General features: G+C 45.5%; 1 protein-coding gene across 1 annotated transcript; it reads right to left on the reverse strand.

The window, feature by feature from the left end:
* Positions 1-742: 742 nt before the first annotated feature.
* Positions 743-15,480, reverse strand: LOC311146339 (activated CDC42 kinase 1-like). The gene is made up of 19 exons (XM_084182822.1): positions 15,422-15,480; positions 15,157-15,316; positions 12,643-12,725; positions 12,374-12,455; positions 8,580-8,728; positions 8,225-8,377; positions 8,045-8,140; positions 7,748-7,929; positions 7,492-7,618; positions 7,244-7,390; positions 7,019-7,113; positions 6,675-6,869; positions 6,221-6,312; positions 6,055-6,099; positions 5,703-5,920; positions 5,440-5,622; positions 4,658-5,344; positions 4,397-4,492; positions 743-2,056 (listed from the first exon to the last, which is right to left on the reverse strand). Exons 1-19 carry the CDS (start codon positions 15,422-15,424, stop codon positions 1,931-1,933), a joined length of 2,919 nt encoding a protein of 972 aa, XP_084038948.1. The 5' UTR covers positions 15,425-15,480; the 3' UTR covers positions 743-1,930.
* Positions 15,481-18,251: the final 2,771 nt, after the last annotated feature.

An 18,251-nucleotide genomic window follows, 5' to 3' on the forward strand; every position in this document is an offset into this window, starting at 1 on the left:
CTCTCTCTCTCTCTCTCTCTCTCTCATCATCCCCCTTTCTCTGTTGTCTTGTTGATTGCTTGTTATTGTATGTTTTGTCTTTTCCAAGACAAGCAGGAAACCAGAATAGAATCCAGAGTTGATCCAAAAATCAGTTTATTATAAAATATCAGACATGTTGTATTACAGATCTGTTGTCCTGCAGAATGATATTACTACCATCAGTTTATAGCACTACTAGCAAGAGCAAACACACACGCATAAACTCTCTCTCTCTCACTCACTCACTCACTCACTCACTCACTCACTCACTCACTCACTCACTCACTCACTCACTCACTCACTCACTCACTCACTCACTCACTCACTCACTCACTCACTCACTCACTCACTCACTCACTCACTCACTCACACACACACACACACACACACACACACACACACACACACACACACACACACACACACACACACACACACACACACACACACACACACACACACACACACACACACACACACACACACACACACACACACACACACACACACACACACACACACACACACCTTGCAGTATATGTACCTCCCTGTCGATAGGTCTGTAATATGGTGTATGATTGCGTATAATTATAATCACTATTCACACACACACACCTTGCAGTATCTGTACCTCCCTGTAGATATGTCTCTAATATGGTGTATGATTGCGTATAATTCTAATCACTATTCGCAAGCACGCACGCACGCACGCACGCACGCACGCACGCACACACACACACACACACACACACACACACACACACACACACACACACACACACACACACACACACACACACACACACACACACACAGAGCATTATTTTCATCTTAACATCTTCTGTTTGTCACACACCATTAAACACTATACTGTATACGGTCCTTATCAACACATATATACTTGTATTCCATGTATTATTAACATCACAATAGTACATTATCTACAACACAACATTATTATCATACTTTACATTGACACGTTATATCCGTGCAGGACACTACATATGGACTCAGTGTTGAAGTCATGCTACAGATACACCAGAATGTATGGTTTTATATCCCTGATCATAGCAGATCATCAACTGTAAAAGCAGGAGCAATTACAGCAGGTATTTACACACACCTCCCATCCAACGGCCACTCCCCTCCTGACCTCCAACGTTTGACCCCTGCCCCCCTGCCAGCACACAGGCCAGCATCAGCCAGTTTACTGTTACCACGGTGACCTGACCTCTGACCCTTGATCTCGGAGACAGCGGGAAGCAGGGAATTGCTGGAGAGTCCAAGTGGAGAGTGAGTGGAAGAGTGAGTGATACAAATCTATCCTGTCCTTGTGTCTGAGCATGTCTGCGTGTGTGCTTGTGTGATTTGCACTGCTATATTTATCTCTGACTGAGTGTGTCTCCGGCTGGTGACAAATTCATGCCCCCCAAATGACCTGCCAGAAATACCAACACACACACACACACACACACACACACACACACACACACACACACACACACTGAGAGCTGAAATGACAGCAACATAAATAATCCTTAGATATCCAAACAATAAATATTCATACCTCATATTTTTGACCCTGTGAGCGACTATGTAATACTAACAATGATATATCTAAATAAATAACTATATAACATGACAATATAATAACTTAACTACTGAGCATGCAGTTCTGTGCTTGTCTATTGTTTCCCTTCTGTTCTATTACCTCTATTTCTATGTCTGGCCCACAGTCAGCTAACGTTACTGGCTTCACCTGCCTGTCAAAGTTCTCTAGTATACAGCTGGGCTGGTCTGTAGCTTTAGGTCTATGGTTAAAGGTCTGTAATTATAGGGACATGTCTGTAGTTTCTGGTCTGTAGCTTTAGGTCTGTAGGGTTAAAGGTCAGTAGTCCTGGAGTCTGTCTCAGCCTACTTTCCCATAAGAGTCCAGGAGCAGGGTGCTTGCCTGTTCTAGGTTCCACTGGCAACGCTCTAGAACCTCCTGGCACTCTGATCTAGAATGCAGACCCAGGCGGAACAACTGTTCTACCTAGAACAGAGAGAGAGAGATGTTAGAGAGGTATCTTAGAGAGAGAGAGAGATGTTAGAGAGAGAGAGATGTTAGAGAGATGTTAGAGAGAGATCTTAGAGAGAGAGAGAGATGTTAGAGAGAGATCTTAGAGAGATGTTAGAGAGAGATCTTAGAGAGAGAGAGAGAGATTATTGTTACAACACTGTATATATACAGTGGGGAGAACAAGTATTTGATACACTGCCGATTTTGCAGGTTTTCCTACTTACAAAGCATGTAGAGGTCTGTAATTTTTATCATAGGTACACTTCAACTGTGAGAGACGGAATCTAAAACAAAAATCCAGAAAATCACATTGTATGATTTTTAAGTAATTAATTAGCATTTTATTGCATGACATAAGTATTTGATCACCTACCAACCAGTAAGAATTCCGGCTCTCACAGATCTGTTCGTTTTTCTTTAAGCCCTCCTGTTCTCCACTCATTACCTATATTAACTGCACCTGTCCACACACTCAATCAAACAGACTCCAACCTCTCCACAATGGCCAAGACCAGAGAGCTGTGTAAGGACATCAGGGATACAATTGTAGACCTGCACAAGGCTGGGATCGGCTACAGGACAATAGGCAAGCAGCTTGGTGAGAAGGCAACAACTGTTGGCGCAATTATTAGAAAATGGAAGAAGTTCAAGATGACGGTCAATCACCCTTGGTCTGGGGCTCCATGCAAGATCTCACCTCGTGGGGCATCAATGATCATGAGGAAGGTGAGGGATCAGCCCAGAACTACATGGCAGGACCTGGTCAATGACCTGAAGAGAGCTGGGACCACAGTCTCAAAGAAAACCATTAGTAACACACTACGCCGTCATGGATTAAAATCCTGCAGCGTACGCAAGGTCCCCCTGCTCAAGCCAGCGCATGTCCAGGCCCGTCTGAAGTTTGCCAATGACCATCTGGATGATCCAGAGGAGGAATGGGAGAAGGTTATGTGGTCTGATGAGACAAAAATAGAGCTTTTTGGTCTAAACTCCACTCGCCGTGTTTGGAGGAAGAAGAAGGATGAGTACAACCCCAAGAACACCATCCCAACCGTGAAGCATGGAGGTGGAAACATCATTCTTTGGGGATGCTTTTCTGCAAAGGGGACAGGACGACTGCACCGTGTTGAGGGGAGGATGGATGGGGCCATGTATCGCGAGATCTTGGCCAACAACCTCCTTCCCTCAGTAAGAGCATTGAAGATGGGTCGTGGCTGGGTCTTCCAGCATGACAACGACCCGAAACACATAGCCAGGGCAACTAAGGAGTGGCTCCGTAAGAAGCATCTCAAGGTCCTGGAGTGGCCTAGTCAGTCTCCAGACCTGAACCCAATAGAAAATCTTTGGAGGGAGCTGAAAGTCCGTATTGCCCAGCGACAGCCCCGAAACCTGAAGGATCTGGAGAAGGTCTGTATGGAGGAGTGGGCCAAAATCCCTGCTGCAGTGTGTGCAAACCTGGTCAAGACCTACAGCAAACGTATGATCTCTGTAATTGCAAACAAAGGTTTCTGTACCAAATATTAAGTTCGGCTTTTCTGATGTATCAAATACTTATGTCATGCAATAAAATGCAAATTAATTACTTAAAAATCATACAATGTGATTTTCTGGGTTTTTGTTTTAGATTCCGTCTCTCACAGTTGAAGTGTACCTATGATACAAATTACAGACCTCTACATGCTTTGTAAGTAGGAAAACCTGCAAAATAGGCAGTGTATCAAATACTTGTTCTCCCCACTGTACATAATATGACATTTGAAATGTCTTAATTTTTTTGGAACTTCTGAGTGTAATATTTACTGTCAATATTTATTGTTTATTTCACTTTTGATTACTATCTACTTCACTTGCTTTGGCAATGTTAACATACGTTTCCCATGCCAATAAAGCCCTTAAATAGAAATGTAATTGAAATGTTAGAGAGAGATTTTAGAGAGAGAGAGATGTTAGAGAGAGATCTTAGAGAGAGAGAGATGTTAGAGAGAAATCTTAGAGAGATGTTAGAGAGAGAGAGACAGAGAGAGATGTTAGAGAGAGAGATATTAGAGAGAGATGTTAGAGCGAGATTTTAGAGAAAGATCTTAGAGAGAGAGATGTTAGAGAGAGATCATACAGAGATGTTAGAGAGAGAGAGACAGAGAGAGATCTTAGAGAGAGAGAGATGTTAGAGAGAGATGTTAGAGAGAGAGATGTTAGAGAGAGATCTTAGAGAGAGAGATCTTAGAGAGATGTTAGAGAGAAAGATAGATGTTAGAGAGAGATGTTAGAAGAGATGTTAGAGAGATGTTAGAGAGAGAGTGTGTGTGCGTGTACCTTTAGTTGGCATATTGCCTGAGGGATGTTCCAGCTGTGAGTCTCCAGAGCCACTTCACACTCCTCTGCTGTCACACCATGCACTGCCACCTGCACCTACACGCACACACACACACACGCACTGTTTTAGGATCTCATAGGTTCAGAAGTCTTGCGACTTCAAAAAGCATTTAAATGCATTTCTGACATGATAAACAGATAAACACAAAGAGCACTTGAATGCAGCCTCATTCTACACTGCTTGTTCTGAACATCTCTAACCTGAATGAGGCTGTTCTCCCGTTGACTGCTGGGAGCTGTAGTTAAATGCTGAGTCCTGTGGTTGTTGTTGTTGAAAGAGGTGTTAGGCCTGGCCCCACCCCCGCCAGGTTGCTGTTGCATCATGGGTCGGACGGTGGCCATTTTGGCGGCTCCATATCTCTCCAGGTAGGCGGGGCGTTCAGAACTCAGAGAGCTGTCAATAAGCATTGACAGGCCACGCCCCTCAGAGAGGGGATCCAATGAGGCGCTGGGGGGAGGGGTAGCAGTGAGCCTGGAGGAATAGAGGGAGGAGGAGGGAGGAGAGGAAGAGGGGGAGGAGACTAGAGAGCCGAGAGGACCAACAACACCATACAGCCCTGTCCTCTGACGAGGGGAGACAGAGAGGGGAGGGGGGGGGAGACAAAGGGGGGAGGAGGAGGGAGGGGAGGGCTGAGAGAAGGCGTGGTCTCTGGGAGGGATCTGAGGGGGCGTGTCTTCCCTCTCACCTAGGGAAACGTGTTTGGAGGAGCGGAGGGGTGGGATGGGGGAGCGTGGAGGTAGCATGGGTCTGTCCTCATAGGAAGAAGAGGAGGAGGGGGGAGGAAGGTAGATCTGTCTGTGAGGGGCCGGCGGGGCCAGGGAGAGGGGGAGGGGGGAGGAGGGGAGGGAACGGCCGGCTGTCATGGGAACACGCAGTTTCACCATCACCTGCAGGTCAGCAGGAAGAGAAAAAATCTACTTTAAAATGCCAAACTCAAATTACAAACCTGTGGTGTGTGTGTGTGTGTTTATGTGTTTCGTACCTCTCTCTGCAGCTCCTTGAACAGATCAGCTGACTGTGTTAAGCCCCTCCCCTCTGCCAAAATCCCCTCAGACAATCCAGTGATGGATCGAACCTCCTGGTCTACCAATTGGCCCTCAGCCTCCGTTGCAACCTCGTCATAGGCAGGAAGAGGGAGGGGCCAGTCCAGGATGGAAGGAAGGTCCTGGAGGGAGAGAGAAGAGAAGACTGTTATTTTGCCCACGGAGTGTGTGTGTGTGTGTGTGTGTGTGTGTGTGTGTGTACCTTGAGTGTGTCCTGGTCAGGTAGGCATGTCTCAGTGAGAGGGGAGGGCGTGGCCGAGCTAAAGCTGTCATCGGTGAAGTCGATGAGCGAGACCTCGCTTTTGGCTGACCTTACACCTGGCCCCTCCCACGGGCGGAGTTGGAGGCCCAGCCTCTTCAACCCCGATGAAGCACCTTCATATTCATTATCATCATCTAACACAGAGTCATAGAATGGCTCTACACACACACACACACACACACACACACACACACACACACACACACACACAGACACACTGTCATCATTATCAGCAATCAGACAGCTCAACATATACAGGTAAATAAACACCCAGCGTGGGAGACATACTCACTCTTGATCAAGACAGCAGGCTGGGGAGGACGAGGAGGAGGCTGCTCTGATGGACAGAAAGAGAAAGAAAGAGGGAGAGAGTTCAGGAATTAATACAAAAAAAGAATGAGGTAGTTAGATATTGTAAGGAGAGAATAAATGTGTGTTTGTGTGTGTAGCCTACTCACTCTTGGTGCGGTTGGGTAGTTTGGTGGGCCGGGCAGTGGAAGGATCCATTCCCATAACATCAGGGGGGTCCATGGGGTTTCCCAAGTACAAGCTGAGGGGGGTAGAGGCCAGGGATGTAGTGCAGCGTAAACACAATACTTCAAATTGTCTTTATAAAACTTACATGACATGCAGTTTGCACTTTGGGTACTTTTCCAATTGGTCTCATTGGGCCTGACATCTAAAGAACAAGAGCAGTACTGACAGGGCTCTGCTGCACTCTAGTGGTCAGGCACTGTACTTGCAGGTAACAGCCATTTGTGTGTGTGTACCTGTCTATGTGTGTGTGTGTGTGTACCTGTCTATGTGTGTGTGTGTGTACCTGTCTGTGTGTGTGTGTGTGTGTGTGTGTGTGTGTGTGTGTGTGTGTGTGTGTGTGTGTGTGTGTGTGTGTGTGTGAGTGTGTGTGTGTACCTGTCTATGCGGTCAGCGTGCCCCCAGCTCCTATGTGGGTCAGTGTCTCCGTGTCCAGTGTGGATGAAGGAGTGTGTGAGTGGTCTGCTGATGTCTTGGGCAGACAGGCCGCTGACCGCCGTGACCACGTGGCGAGGAAATTGTCCCACACGCAATGTCCTCCTGTTCTGACCTCTCCACCAATAGAGCTCTGCTCTGGAGACACAGAGACACATGGACACACACTGATATGATTCCCTATTCCACATTACAGAGAAGCACGTCTGTTCTACAAATGATATAGCTATCCGACTTTCAGAAACATGACTCATTCCTCCCTCACCCACACACAATCACCCACTGACCTGCCCTCAATGATGGTGATGATGTCATTCATGGTGATCTGAAGTTTGTCCGGTTCCTCAAAGTCCTGCAGCGCTCTCATGTCTGTAGGCATGGTCTACACACAAACACACACACAAACAATCATTATTGCCACTAGGTGGGCAACTTCGGTCTTGCAACCACTCACGTAGCTACAGTGCCCTCTGCTGGACACTTGGTGAACCATGCCATAAATGTGTCCCTACTTCCAGAAGAAAGTCTCTGAGGGCCGTGAATGTTGGTCTGTCATCAGGCTGAGGGCTCCAGGTCTGCAGCATCACGTTGTAAACATCCTGGGGACAGTCATCTGGCTTCACCAGCCTCTCCCCCTCCACATCCACCTTATGGAGGATCTACACACAGAAACACACACACACAGAAACACACACACACAAACTTATCAAGCACTACCGTCAAACACAGATTGTGTGTGAGTGTGTCTGTGTGTTCATACCTGGCTGCCATTAAGTCCTAGCCATGGCTCCTGTCCGTGTGTAAACATCTCCCACAGAGTGACTCCAAACATCCAGGTGTCTGAAGCATGAGAGAAACTCCTGCTCCTCAACGACTCTGGAGCGCACCTAGAGAGAGAGCGAGAGAGAGAGAGAGAGAGAGAGAGAGAGAGAGAGATGGGGGAGGAAGAAAGAGATCGTATTGTTTAGTACAGGATCATGCAGTGAGAACACACACACACTCACTCACACACTCACCAAGCGAAGGGCACCTTGTGGCTCTCTTCCATAACGTATGTATCCTGGTGTGATGGCAGCGCCCTCATCAGGCCAAAGTCACCGATCTTCACCGTCTCATTGGTCGACAGCAGGACGTTCCTTGCAGCCAGGTCTCTGTGGAGGAACCGCCTCTGTTCTAGATATGCCATGCCACACGCCACCTACATACAAACACACACACACACACTTAGCAGATGTGAACTAACTTGCTAGTGAGCGCTAGCTAATCATGCAGTAACATCACAGACCCCCCCCCCCACACACACACGCACTGACCTGTACAGCGTAGCCACACAGAGAGGAGATGAGGATGTGTCCCTGTCGCTTCCTCAGACGATCCAACAGAGAACCAAGAGGAGCCAGCTCTGTCACCTATACACACACGTTAGAGATACATTAATTCATACAACGTATTTAATGAGTATGTGTGTGTGTGTGTGTGTGTGTGTGACTCACCATCTTCATGGGGTGAGTCAGCACCACTCCGTAGAGTCGTATGAGGTTCTGGTGGTTGAGGGAGTGCATGGCGTTCACCTCTCTGATGAAATCATCCAAGCCCTCAGTGTCTAACACACTGTCTGTCTTCAGACACTTCACTGCTACTGACAGCTAGAGAGGGAAGGATGGAGGGAGGGGGAGGGAGAGAGAGGAGAGGAGAGAATGTTACATTGTGAACCAGCCGTCAGATGAAATCATCCACTAATATATTGTTGTTAAAATAGTTTTCTGTACTAAGATTAAATCTACTCTCTCTCTCTCTGTCTCTCTCTCTCTCTCTCTCACTCACTCACTCACTCACTCACTCACTCACCACTTGTCCAGTCGGTCCGGTCCACTCTCCTCTCCTCACGACTCCGAAGGTTCCGTCTCCGAGTCGTTCACACAGCTGAAGCTCCGCCTCCCGGATCAGACAGGTCAGGGCTGCCCCCGACGACGGCCCATCGCTGGACGGGGTTAACCCTTAAAACACCAGGCGCAATAAGTGCAAGTATTCAGACCCCTTTACTTTTTCCACATTTTGTTACGTTACAGGCTTATTCTAAAATGGATTAAATGATTTTTTACCCTCATCAATCTACACACAACACCCAATAATGACAAAGTGAAAACAGGTTTTTAGAAATGTTTGCAAATGTATAAAAAATAAAAAACAGAAATACCTTATTTACATAAGTATTCAGACCCTTTGCTGAGACTCGAAATTGAGCTCAGGTGCATCCTGTTTCCATTGATCATCCTTGAGATGTTTCTACAACTTGATTGGAGTACACCTGTGGTAAATTCAATTGATTGGACATAATTTGGAAAGGCACACACCTGTCTATACAGTGAGGGAAAAAAGTATTTGATCCCCTGCTGATTTTGTACGTTTGCCCACTGACAAAGAAATGATCAGTCTATAATTTTAATGGTAAGTTTATTTGAACAGTGAGAGACAGAATAACAACAACAAAATCCAGAAAAACGCATGTCAAAAATGTTATAAATTGATTTGCATTTTAATGAGGGAAATAATTATTTGACCCCTCTGCAAAACATGATTTAGTACTTGGTGGCAATCACAGAGGTCAGACGTTTCTTGTAGTTGGCCACCAGGTTTGCACACATCTCAGGAGGGATTTTGTCCCACTCCTCTTTGCAGATCTTCTCCAAGTCATTAAGGTTTCGAGGCTGACGTTTGGCAACTGAACCTTCAGCTCCCCCACTGATTTTCTATGGGATTAAGGTCTGGAGACTGGCTAGGCCACTCCAGGACCTTAATGTGCTTCTTCTTGAGCCACTCCTTTGTTGCCTTGGCCGTGTGTTTTGGGTCATTGTCATGCTGGAATACCCATCCACGACCTATTTTCAATGCCCTGGCTGAGGGAAGGAGGTTGTCACCCAAGATTTGATGGTACATGACGCCGTCCATCGTCCTTTTGATGCAGTGAAGTTGTCCTGTCCCCTTAGCAGAAAAACACCCCCAAAGCATAATGTTTCCACCTCCATGTTTGATGGTGGGGATGGTGTTCTTGGGGTCATAGGCAGCATTCCTCCTCCTCCAAACACGGCGAGTTGAGTTGATGCCAAAGAGCTCGATTTTGGTCTCATCTGACCACAACAATTTCACCAAGTTCTCCTCTGAATCATTCAGATGTTCATTGGCAAACTTCAGACGGGCCTGTATATGTGCTTTCTTGAGCAGGGGGACCTTGCGGGCACTGCAGGATTTCAGTCCTTCACGGCGTAGTGTGTTACCAATTGTTTTCTTGGTGACTATGGTCCCAGCTGCCTTGAGATCATTGACAAGATCCTCCTGTGTAGTTCTGGGCTGATTCCTCACTGTTCTCATGATCATTGCAACTCCACGAGGTGAGATCTTGCATGGAGCCCCAGGCCGAGGGAGATTGACAGTTCTTTTGTGTTTCTTCCATTTGCGAATAATCGCACCAACTGTTGTCACCTTCTCAAAAAGCTGCTTGGCGATGGTCTTGTAGCCCATTCCAGCCTTGTGTAGGTCTACAATCTTGTCCCTGACATCCTTGGAGAGCTCTTTGGTCTTGGCCATGGTGGAGAGTTTGGAATCTGATTGATTGATTGCTTCTGTGGACAGGTGACTTTTATACAGGTAACAAACTGAGATTAGGAGCACTCCCTTTAAGAGTGTGCTCCTAATCTCAGCTCATTACCTGTATAAAAAACACCTGGGAGCCAGAAATCTTTCTGATTGAGAGGGGGTCAAATACTTATTTCCCTCATTAAAATGCAAATCAATTTATAACATTTTTGACATGCGTTTTTCTGGATGTTTTTGTTGTTATTCTGTCTCTCACTGTTCAAATAAACCTACCATTAAAATTATAGACTGATCATTTCTTTGTCAGTGGGCAAATGTACAAAATCAGCAGGGGATCAAATACTTTTTTCCCTCACTGTATATGGTCCCACAGTTGACAGTGCACGTCAGAGCAAAAATCAAGCCATGAGGTCGAATGAATAACCCATAATGACAAAGCAAAAACAGGTTTTAAGATTTTTTTGCAAATGTATTAAAAATATATATATATAAAATGTATTCAGACCCTTTACTCAGTACTTTGTTTAAGCACCTTCGGCAGCGATTACAGCCTCGAGTCTTCTTGGGTATGACGCTACAAGCTTGGCACACCTGTATTTGGGGAGTTTCTCCCATTCGTCTCTGCAGATCCTCTCAAGCTCTGTCAGGTTGGATGGGGAGCGTCGCTGCACACTTATTTTCAGGTCTCTCCAGAGATGCTTGATCGGGTTCAAGTCCGGGCTCTGGCTGGGCCACTCAAGGACATTCAGAGACTTGTCCCGAAGCCACTCCTGCGTTGTCTTGGCTGTGTGCTTAGGGTCATTGTCCTGGTGGAAGGTGAACCTTCGCCCCAGTGTGAGGTCCTGAGCGCTCTGGAGCAGGTTTTCATCAAGGATCTCTCTGTACTTTGCTCTGTTCATCTTTTCCTCGATCCTGACTAGTCTCCCAGTCCCTGCCGCTGAAAAACATCCCCACAGCATGATGCTGCCACCACCATGCTTCAACGTAGAGATGGTGCCAGGTTTCCTCCAGACGTGACGCTTGGCATTCAGGCCAAAGAGTTCAATCTTGGTTTCATCAGACCAGAGAATCTTGTTTCTCATGGTCTGAGAGTATTTAGGTGCCTTTTGGCAAACTCCAAGCGGACTGTTATGTGACTTTTACTGAGGAGTTGCTTCCGTCTGGCCACTCTACCATAAAGGCCTGATTGGTGGAGTGCTGCAGAGATGGTTGTCCTTCTGGAAGATTCTCCTATCTCCACAGAGGAACTCTGGAGCCATGTCAGAGAGACCATCGGGTTCTTGGTCACCTCCCTGACCAAGGACTTTCTCCCCCAATTGCTCAGTTTGGCCGGGCGGCCAGCTCTAGGAAGAGTCTTGGTGGTTCCAAACTTCTTCCATTTAAGAATGATGGAGGCCACTGTGTAATTGGGGACCTTCAATACTGCAGACATTTTTTGGTACCCTTCCCCAGATCTGTGCCTCGACACAATCCTGTCTCGGAGCTCTACAGACAATTCCTTCGACCTCATGGCTTGGTTTTTGCTCTGACATGCACTGTCAACTTTGGGACCTTATATAGACAGGTGTGCGCCTTTCCAAATCATGTCCAATCAATTGAATTTACCACAGGTGGACTCCAATCAAGTTGTAGAAACATCTCAAGGATGATCAATGGAAACAGGATGCACCTGAACTACATTTCGAGTCACATAGCAAAGGGTCTGAATACTTATGTAAATAAGGTTATGTTTTTTATTTTTTATACATTTGCAAACATTTATAAAAACCTGTTTTCGCTTTGTCATTATGTGGTATTGTGTGTAGCTTGATGAGGAAAACATGTATTTAATCATTTTTAGAACAAGGCTGTAATGTAACAAAGTGGAAAAAGTCAAGGGGTCTGAATACTTTCCGAATGCACTGTATGTGAGTTAACATTATCCAATTACAACTCCTTAAAACAGTACTGTTTATAGGTCACTTATAAACATGAGTAGGTCAGAATCATCTCAATTATAAACCTGGAGTTGGGATAACGTAAAGAATATGTCAAACACCCACACACACCTGGAGTAGTCAAGGTGGGCGACGCCCCCCGGGGCTGCTGGGGGTCGGAGTCAGAGTCGGGTCTTTTCCCTGGAAACACCTGCTGGCCCAAATACAGAGACTACAGCTTAGAGTGACTCTACCACGTACACACACACACATGCACAAAAAATGCATGCACGCACACACACAACCATGCACACACACACTCAGCCATGCATGCATGCACAAACGCCTGCAAGCGCACGCGCACACACACACACACACAGCTAAAAGGGATTCAAACTCACTGTGTGCTGTACCTTGCTCATCCAGGACTTGCGTTTATAGAGAGCTCTCCTCCTCTTGACTGCCTCCCAAAGCCTCCTCTGTCCTACAACACACACAGAATACAATCGTGGTCAAAAGTTTTGAGAATGACACAAGTATTGGTCTTCACAAAGTTCGCTGCTTCAGTGTTATGAGATATTTTTGTCAGATGTTACTATGGTATACTGAAGTATAATTACAAGCATTCCATAAGTGTCAAAGGCTTTTATTGACAATTACATTAAGTTTATGCAAAGAGTCAATATTTGCAGTGTTGACCCTTCTTTTTCAAGACCTCTGCAATCCGCCCTGGCATGCTGTCAATTAACTTCTGGGCCACATCCTGACTGATGGCAGCCCATTCTTGCATAATCAATGCTTGGAGTTTGTCAGAATTTGTGGGGTTTTGTTTGTCCACCCGCCTCTTGAGGATTGGCCACAAGTTCTCAATGGGATTAAGGTCTGGGGAGTTTCCTGGCCATGGACCCAAAATGTCGATGTTTTGTTCACCGAGCCACTTAGTTATCACTTTTGCCTTATGGCAAGGTGCTCCATCATGCTGGAAAAGGCATTGGTCGTCACCAAACTATACTTGGATGGTTGGGAGAAGTTGCTCTCGGAGGATGTGTTGGTACCATTCTTTATTCATGGATGTGTTCTTAGGCAAAATTGTGAGTGAGCCCACTCCCTTGGCTGAGAAGCAACCCCACACATGAATGGTCTCAGGATGCTTTACTGTTGGCATGACACAGGACTGATGGTAGCGTTCACCTTGTCTTCTCCGGACAAGGTGTTTTCCGGATGCCCCAAACAATCGGAAAGGGGATTCATCAGAGAAAATGACTTTACCCCAGTCCTCAGCAGTCCAATCCCTGTACCTTTTGCAGAATATCAGTCTGTCCCTGATGTTTTTCCTGGAGAGAAGTGGCTTCTTTGCTGCCATTCTTGACACCAGGCCATCCTCCAAAAGTCTTTGCCTCACTGTGCGTGCAGATGCACTCACACCTGCCTGCTGCCATTCCTGAGCAAGCTCTGAACTGGTGGTGCCCCGATCCCGCAGCTGAATCAACTTTAGGAGACGGTCCTGGCGCTTGCTGGACTTTCTTGGGCGCCCTGATGCCTTCTTCACAACAATTGAACCTCTCTCCTTGAAGTTCTTGATGATCCGGTAAATGGTTGATTTAGGTGCAATCTTACTAGCAGCAATATCCTTGCCTGTGAAGCCCTTTTTGTGCAAAGCAATGATGACGGCACGTGTTTCCTTGCAGGTAACCATGGTTAACAGAGGAAGAACAATGATTTCAAGCACCACCCTCCTTTTAAAGCTTCCAGTCTGTTATTCTAAATCAATCAGCATGACAGAGTGATCTCCAGCCTTGTCCTCGTCAACACTCTCACGGCTGGTCCTTTTGTGGCAGTGCTGAAATGCAGTGGAAATGTTTTTTGGGGATTAAGTTCATTTTCATGGCAAAGAGGGACTTTGCAAATAATTGCAATTCATCTGATCACTTTTCATGACATTCTGGAGTATATGCAAATTGCCATCATCAAAACTGAGGAAGCAGACTTTGTGAAAATTAGTATTTGTGTCATTCTCAAAACTTTCGACCACGACTGTACATTACACATACGGTCAGCCTACCTCTGACAAACTGCAACCCCATCCCCTATGTATGTGAGATCTTGGATTGCTACAGGACAAAGAGATTAGGGAGGAGAGTCAGGAAGGTGTGACTGTGATATGACCACCTTGTGACTGTGATATGACCACGTTGTGATTGTGATATGACCACGTTGTGACTGTGATATGACCACGTTGTGACTGTGATATGACCACGTTGTGACTGTGATATGACCACGTTGTGACTGTGATATGACCACGTTGTGACTGTGATATGACCACCTTGTGACTGTAATATGACCACGTTGTGACTGTGATATGACCACGTTGTGACTGTGATATGACCACGTTGTGACTGTGATATGACCACCTTGTGACTGTGATATGACCACGTTGTGACTGTAATATGACCACGTTGTGACTGTAATATGACCACGTTGTGACTGTGATATGACCACGTTGTGACTGTAATATGACCACGTTGTGACTGTGATATGACCACGTTGTGACTGTGATATGACCACGTTGTGACTGTAATATGACCACGTTGTGACTGTGATATGACCACGTTGTGATTGTGATATGACCACGTTGTGACTGTGATATGACCACGTTGTGACTGTGATATGACTACGTTGTGACTGTGATATACCCACGTTGTGACTGTGATATGACCACGTTGTGACTGTGATATGACCACGTTGTGACTGTGATATACCCACGTTGTGACTGTGATATACCCACGTTGTGACTGTGATATACCCACGTTGTGACTGTGATTGTGACCGTTTCTAGAGGAATAGACCTGGTAAATCCACTACTATAGCTTTCCTTGATATTTTTAATATTTTAAAATATGATATACTTCACACACCTGGCCTTCCCATGCCGATCTTCTCCAGGTCTTCATTCTTAACGTAGTCGAAGTGTGACAGGCGCGTCACGTTCAGCTCGTCACGGATACGCAGGAAGTACTGCTGCAGCTGAACGTCTGTTAACAGATCTACCAACCACTCTGTCCCCTCCTCCGTCATCTACACACACACACACCCACACAAACGTGCACACACCCACACACACAGTCAATATACTAACAACAACATCAACCAGTGTCTAACACAGTATATAAAATACTTTACCATCTGTTCTCCCCCTCTCTCCTTCGTTACTCTCTCCTTCCTCTCTTCCTTCTTTGCCTCCCCCTCTTCTTCTATCTCGTAGGACAGACGCTGGTACATAGAGTTCTCTACCTTGGCTGCTGCTCACCCCACACTCGTCCTCCAATCTCCCCTCACCCTCCTTCCCTCTCTCAATACTCTATGGGTTTTGTCCTGGTTTTTCAGCCGTGTGTGTATGTGTTAAAGCAGTGGTAAGTCTAAGGTCACTCTGCTGCAAGTCTGCCCAGTGTTGATCTCCCCTCAACAACCTCACGACCTTCTGCCTAATCAATACACACACACACACATCCACAAACACACCCAGGCGCTCGCATACACACACACACCAGGAGACATCTGACACCACTCTATGCTCTCTCCATCAGCCAAGCTAAGCTGTCTATAAACTGTCCCTTTCCATCTATGCTGACTCACCACTACGCACATCACAGGACACTTCCACTCCTCCCTAACCTCTCTATTCCGCTCTCACTCTGACTCTCAACATCCTCTGTCTACTGTTGAATAATTCAACATCCCCGGAGAGAGAGGGAGATAGAAACAGTGCTTTCTATCGGTCTCTGTTTTTATTGAAGGCACTCTGAGTCTGAATATGGAAAGCTAAATATAGCCTGTATTCCCTGATTCCTTCTCTCTCGCTCTGCATTATAAAACAGCACTGCAGTGCAGACTACTGTTGCTTTAGGGAGAATACCGTACATAACAAGCCTACACTAACCCTCCTCCCTCTCTTTCCTAGTAAACAGTTGCTCTTGTTGAAGACGCACACGACAATAGGCTAAGAGATATGCGCATTTAATCCGTTTTTATAACTAATCTACTGAAATGTTAAATAGGACATGTCGCATCACTGATCCATACACTGACTAGCCTATTAACGGTAACCTCATTAGAGGCAGAGATCCAAATCAAGATAACGGTATAGGTCATGCAGACGCTCATCGAGAGAGATAGAAAGAGAGATGGGGAGAGAAAGTCAGACTCCCTATTTCCTCCACCTCGCAAAAACTCGCCTTAATCAATTGTTGTTTTCAGAAACCTTCATTTTCACTTGGTAAAATAAGCATTCGGTTGTTTTCTGTCTGTTCCCTCTCTTCTCCTGTAATTCCTGGTCGCGTGTTGCTCGGATTACTGTCGTGGCGTCACCACGTTTTGCGCACGTAGAGACGGTAAATTCCAGGCCGCCAACATTGCATTGCAACGTTGCATGATCGATTAGGTAGGGATAGACTATCGGTGATTTTTGAAAGTTAGCTTCCAACGACGATCAATTAACAATAATCACACACACAGTCTAGTGCGTTAAGCCAAAGGGTTTATTGAAGCACAACAGAAAAACTGAACAACTCATCAACGGTACAGAAACCTCTAAACACCCATACACTTTCCTCTACAGCATGATAATACACCAAGTGAGTGGGAGAAAAGTCAGGTGAATATGTACGAGTTCAGACTAGCACTGACAAGCTCCACTAGTTAGCTGATCGACTGAGTGTGATCAATAATCAAAAGAGAAAAATCATTATTTAGTGGACAGCTACAACAGGAGTTTCAGTGTCTGATAATTCATGCATGGGAAAATACGTAGGAAGAGACTCCTATTGACCTGAATGGGAATGTCTGTTGTAGGGATTGCATTTGTAAGGGAAAATACAGTAAAATGCTGTAGGACGTTTCCATTACAACCCATTCAGAGGGTAACAATAGGTCAGTAGTACGTCACACACAGATCAGATATACTAATCTAACACAAAGAGAGAAGAAAAAAATATACACGGATATAAAACTCTGGGAAACACTGTTCCCGATAAGTTACTTCACCCTTCAGTGAAATATGGGAGTCACTGCCCCCGATACAAACACGCACACACACTGGTAGGCAAAAACTACCATCAACGCTTGTCATTATGGAAGACACTGCTCCCGATAATGGTTCAAATCAGAAATATAAACTGCTCCAAAATAAGACTGGTTAACAGAAATGACTATTTCGCTGCCTGAATGATATTATTTTAGGATATAAAGCTCAGATATAAACTATATAAAGCTACTTTTATAAGTTCAGCTCAGAGAGGCGAGATTTGAGCATGTTTTTTTTTTTTAGCCCTTGCTGCATCTGAAATTACACCCTAATACCTATATACTGCACTAGAGCCATTTAACCCTCCCGTTGTCCTAGGGTCAAAATGACCCGCCACTGTGTTGAACCAACTTTATTTAATTTTTATATTTTTTGGATCATTTGTGAGAAGGAGGCAGTGATACTGTCTTTAAAGTCTCACTGCCTCCTTTTCACAAATGATCCCAAAAATATAAAAATTAAATAAAGTTGGTTCAACACAGTGGCGGGTCATTTTGACCCTAGGACAACGGGAGGGTTAAGGCTATATATAAAATAGTGTGTAATTTCAGCCGTGATCCAAGTAGCTACCTCCCCTACATGTCTAAAACATGCTAAGAATGAGTAAATTCACCATGGAATTTAAGTACATGCATTTCATCAAGTCAAAATGTGACAGTCATGACTACAGCCGCCGTCGGGTACCAGGTTTCTGTGGTGATACCCAGTTTCTGCGGGGTTCTGTTTCCATAGTAATGTGTGGTAGCAGTAGGTGGTGTATTTCTGTTAACAGAGTCATGTATACAGAGGAAGTCTGACCATCTGTAGCTGGACAGTTTTTCATCCGTGTCAAAACGATTCTGTGTCTGCCTCAATTCTGTTCCCCCATTAGATTCTGTTCTCACTTAAACTGCAAGGCAAACTGAAAAGCAATATTTAAACCAAATGTCA

The sequence above is a fragment of the Coregonus lavaretus genome (genome assembly GCF_964263955.1).
Source record: "Coregonus lavaretus genome assembly, chromosome: 2".
NCBI classification, from domain to species: domain Eukaryota; kingdom Metazoa; phylum Chordata; class Actinopteri; order Salmoniformes; family Salmonidae; genus Coregonus; species Coregonus lavaretus.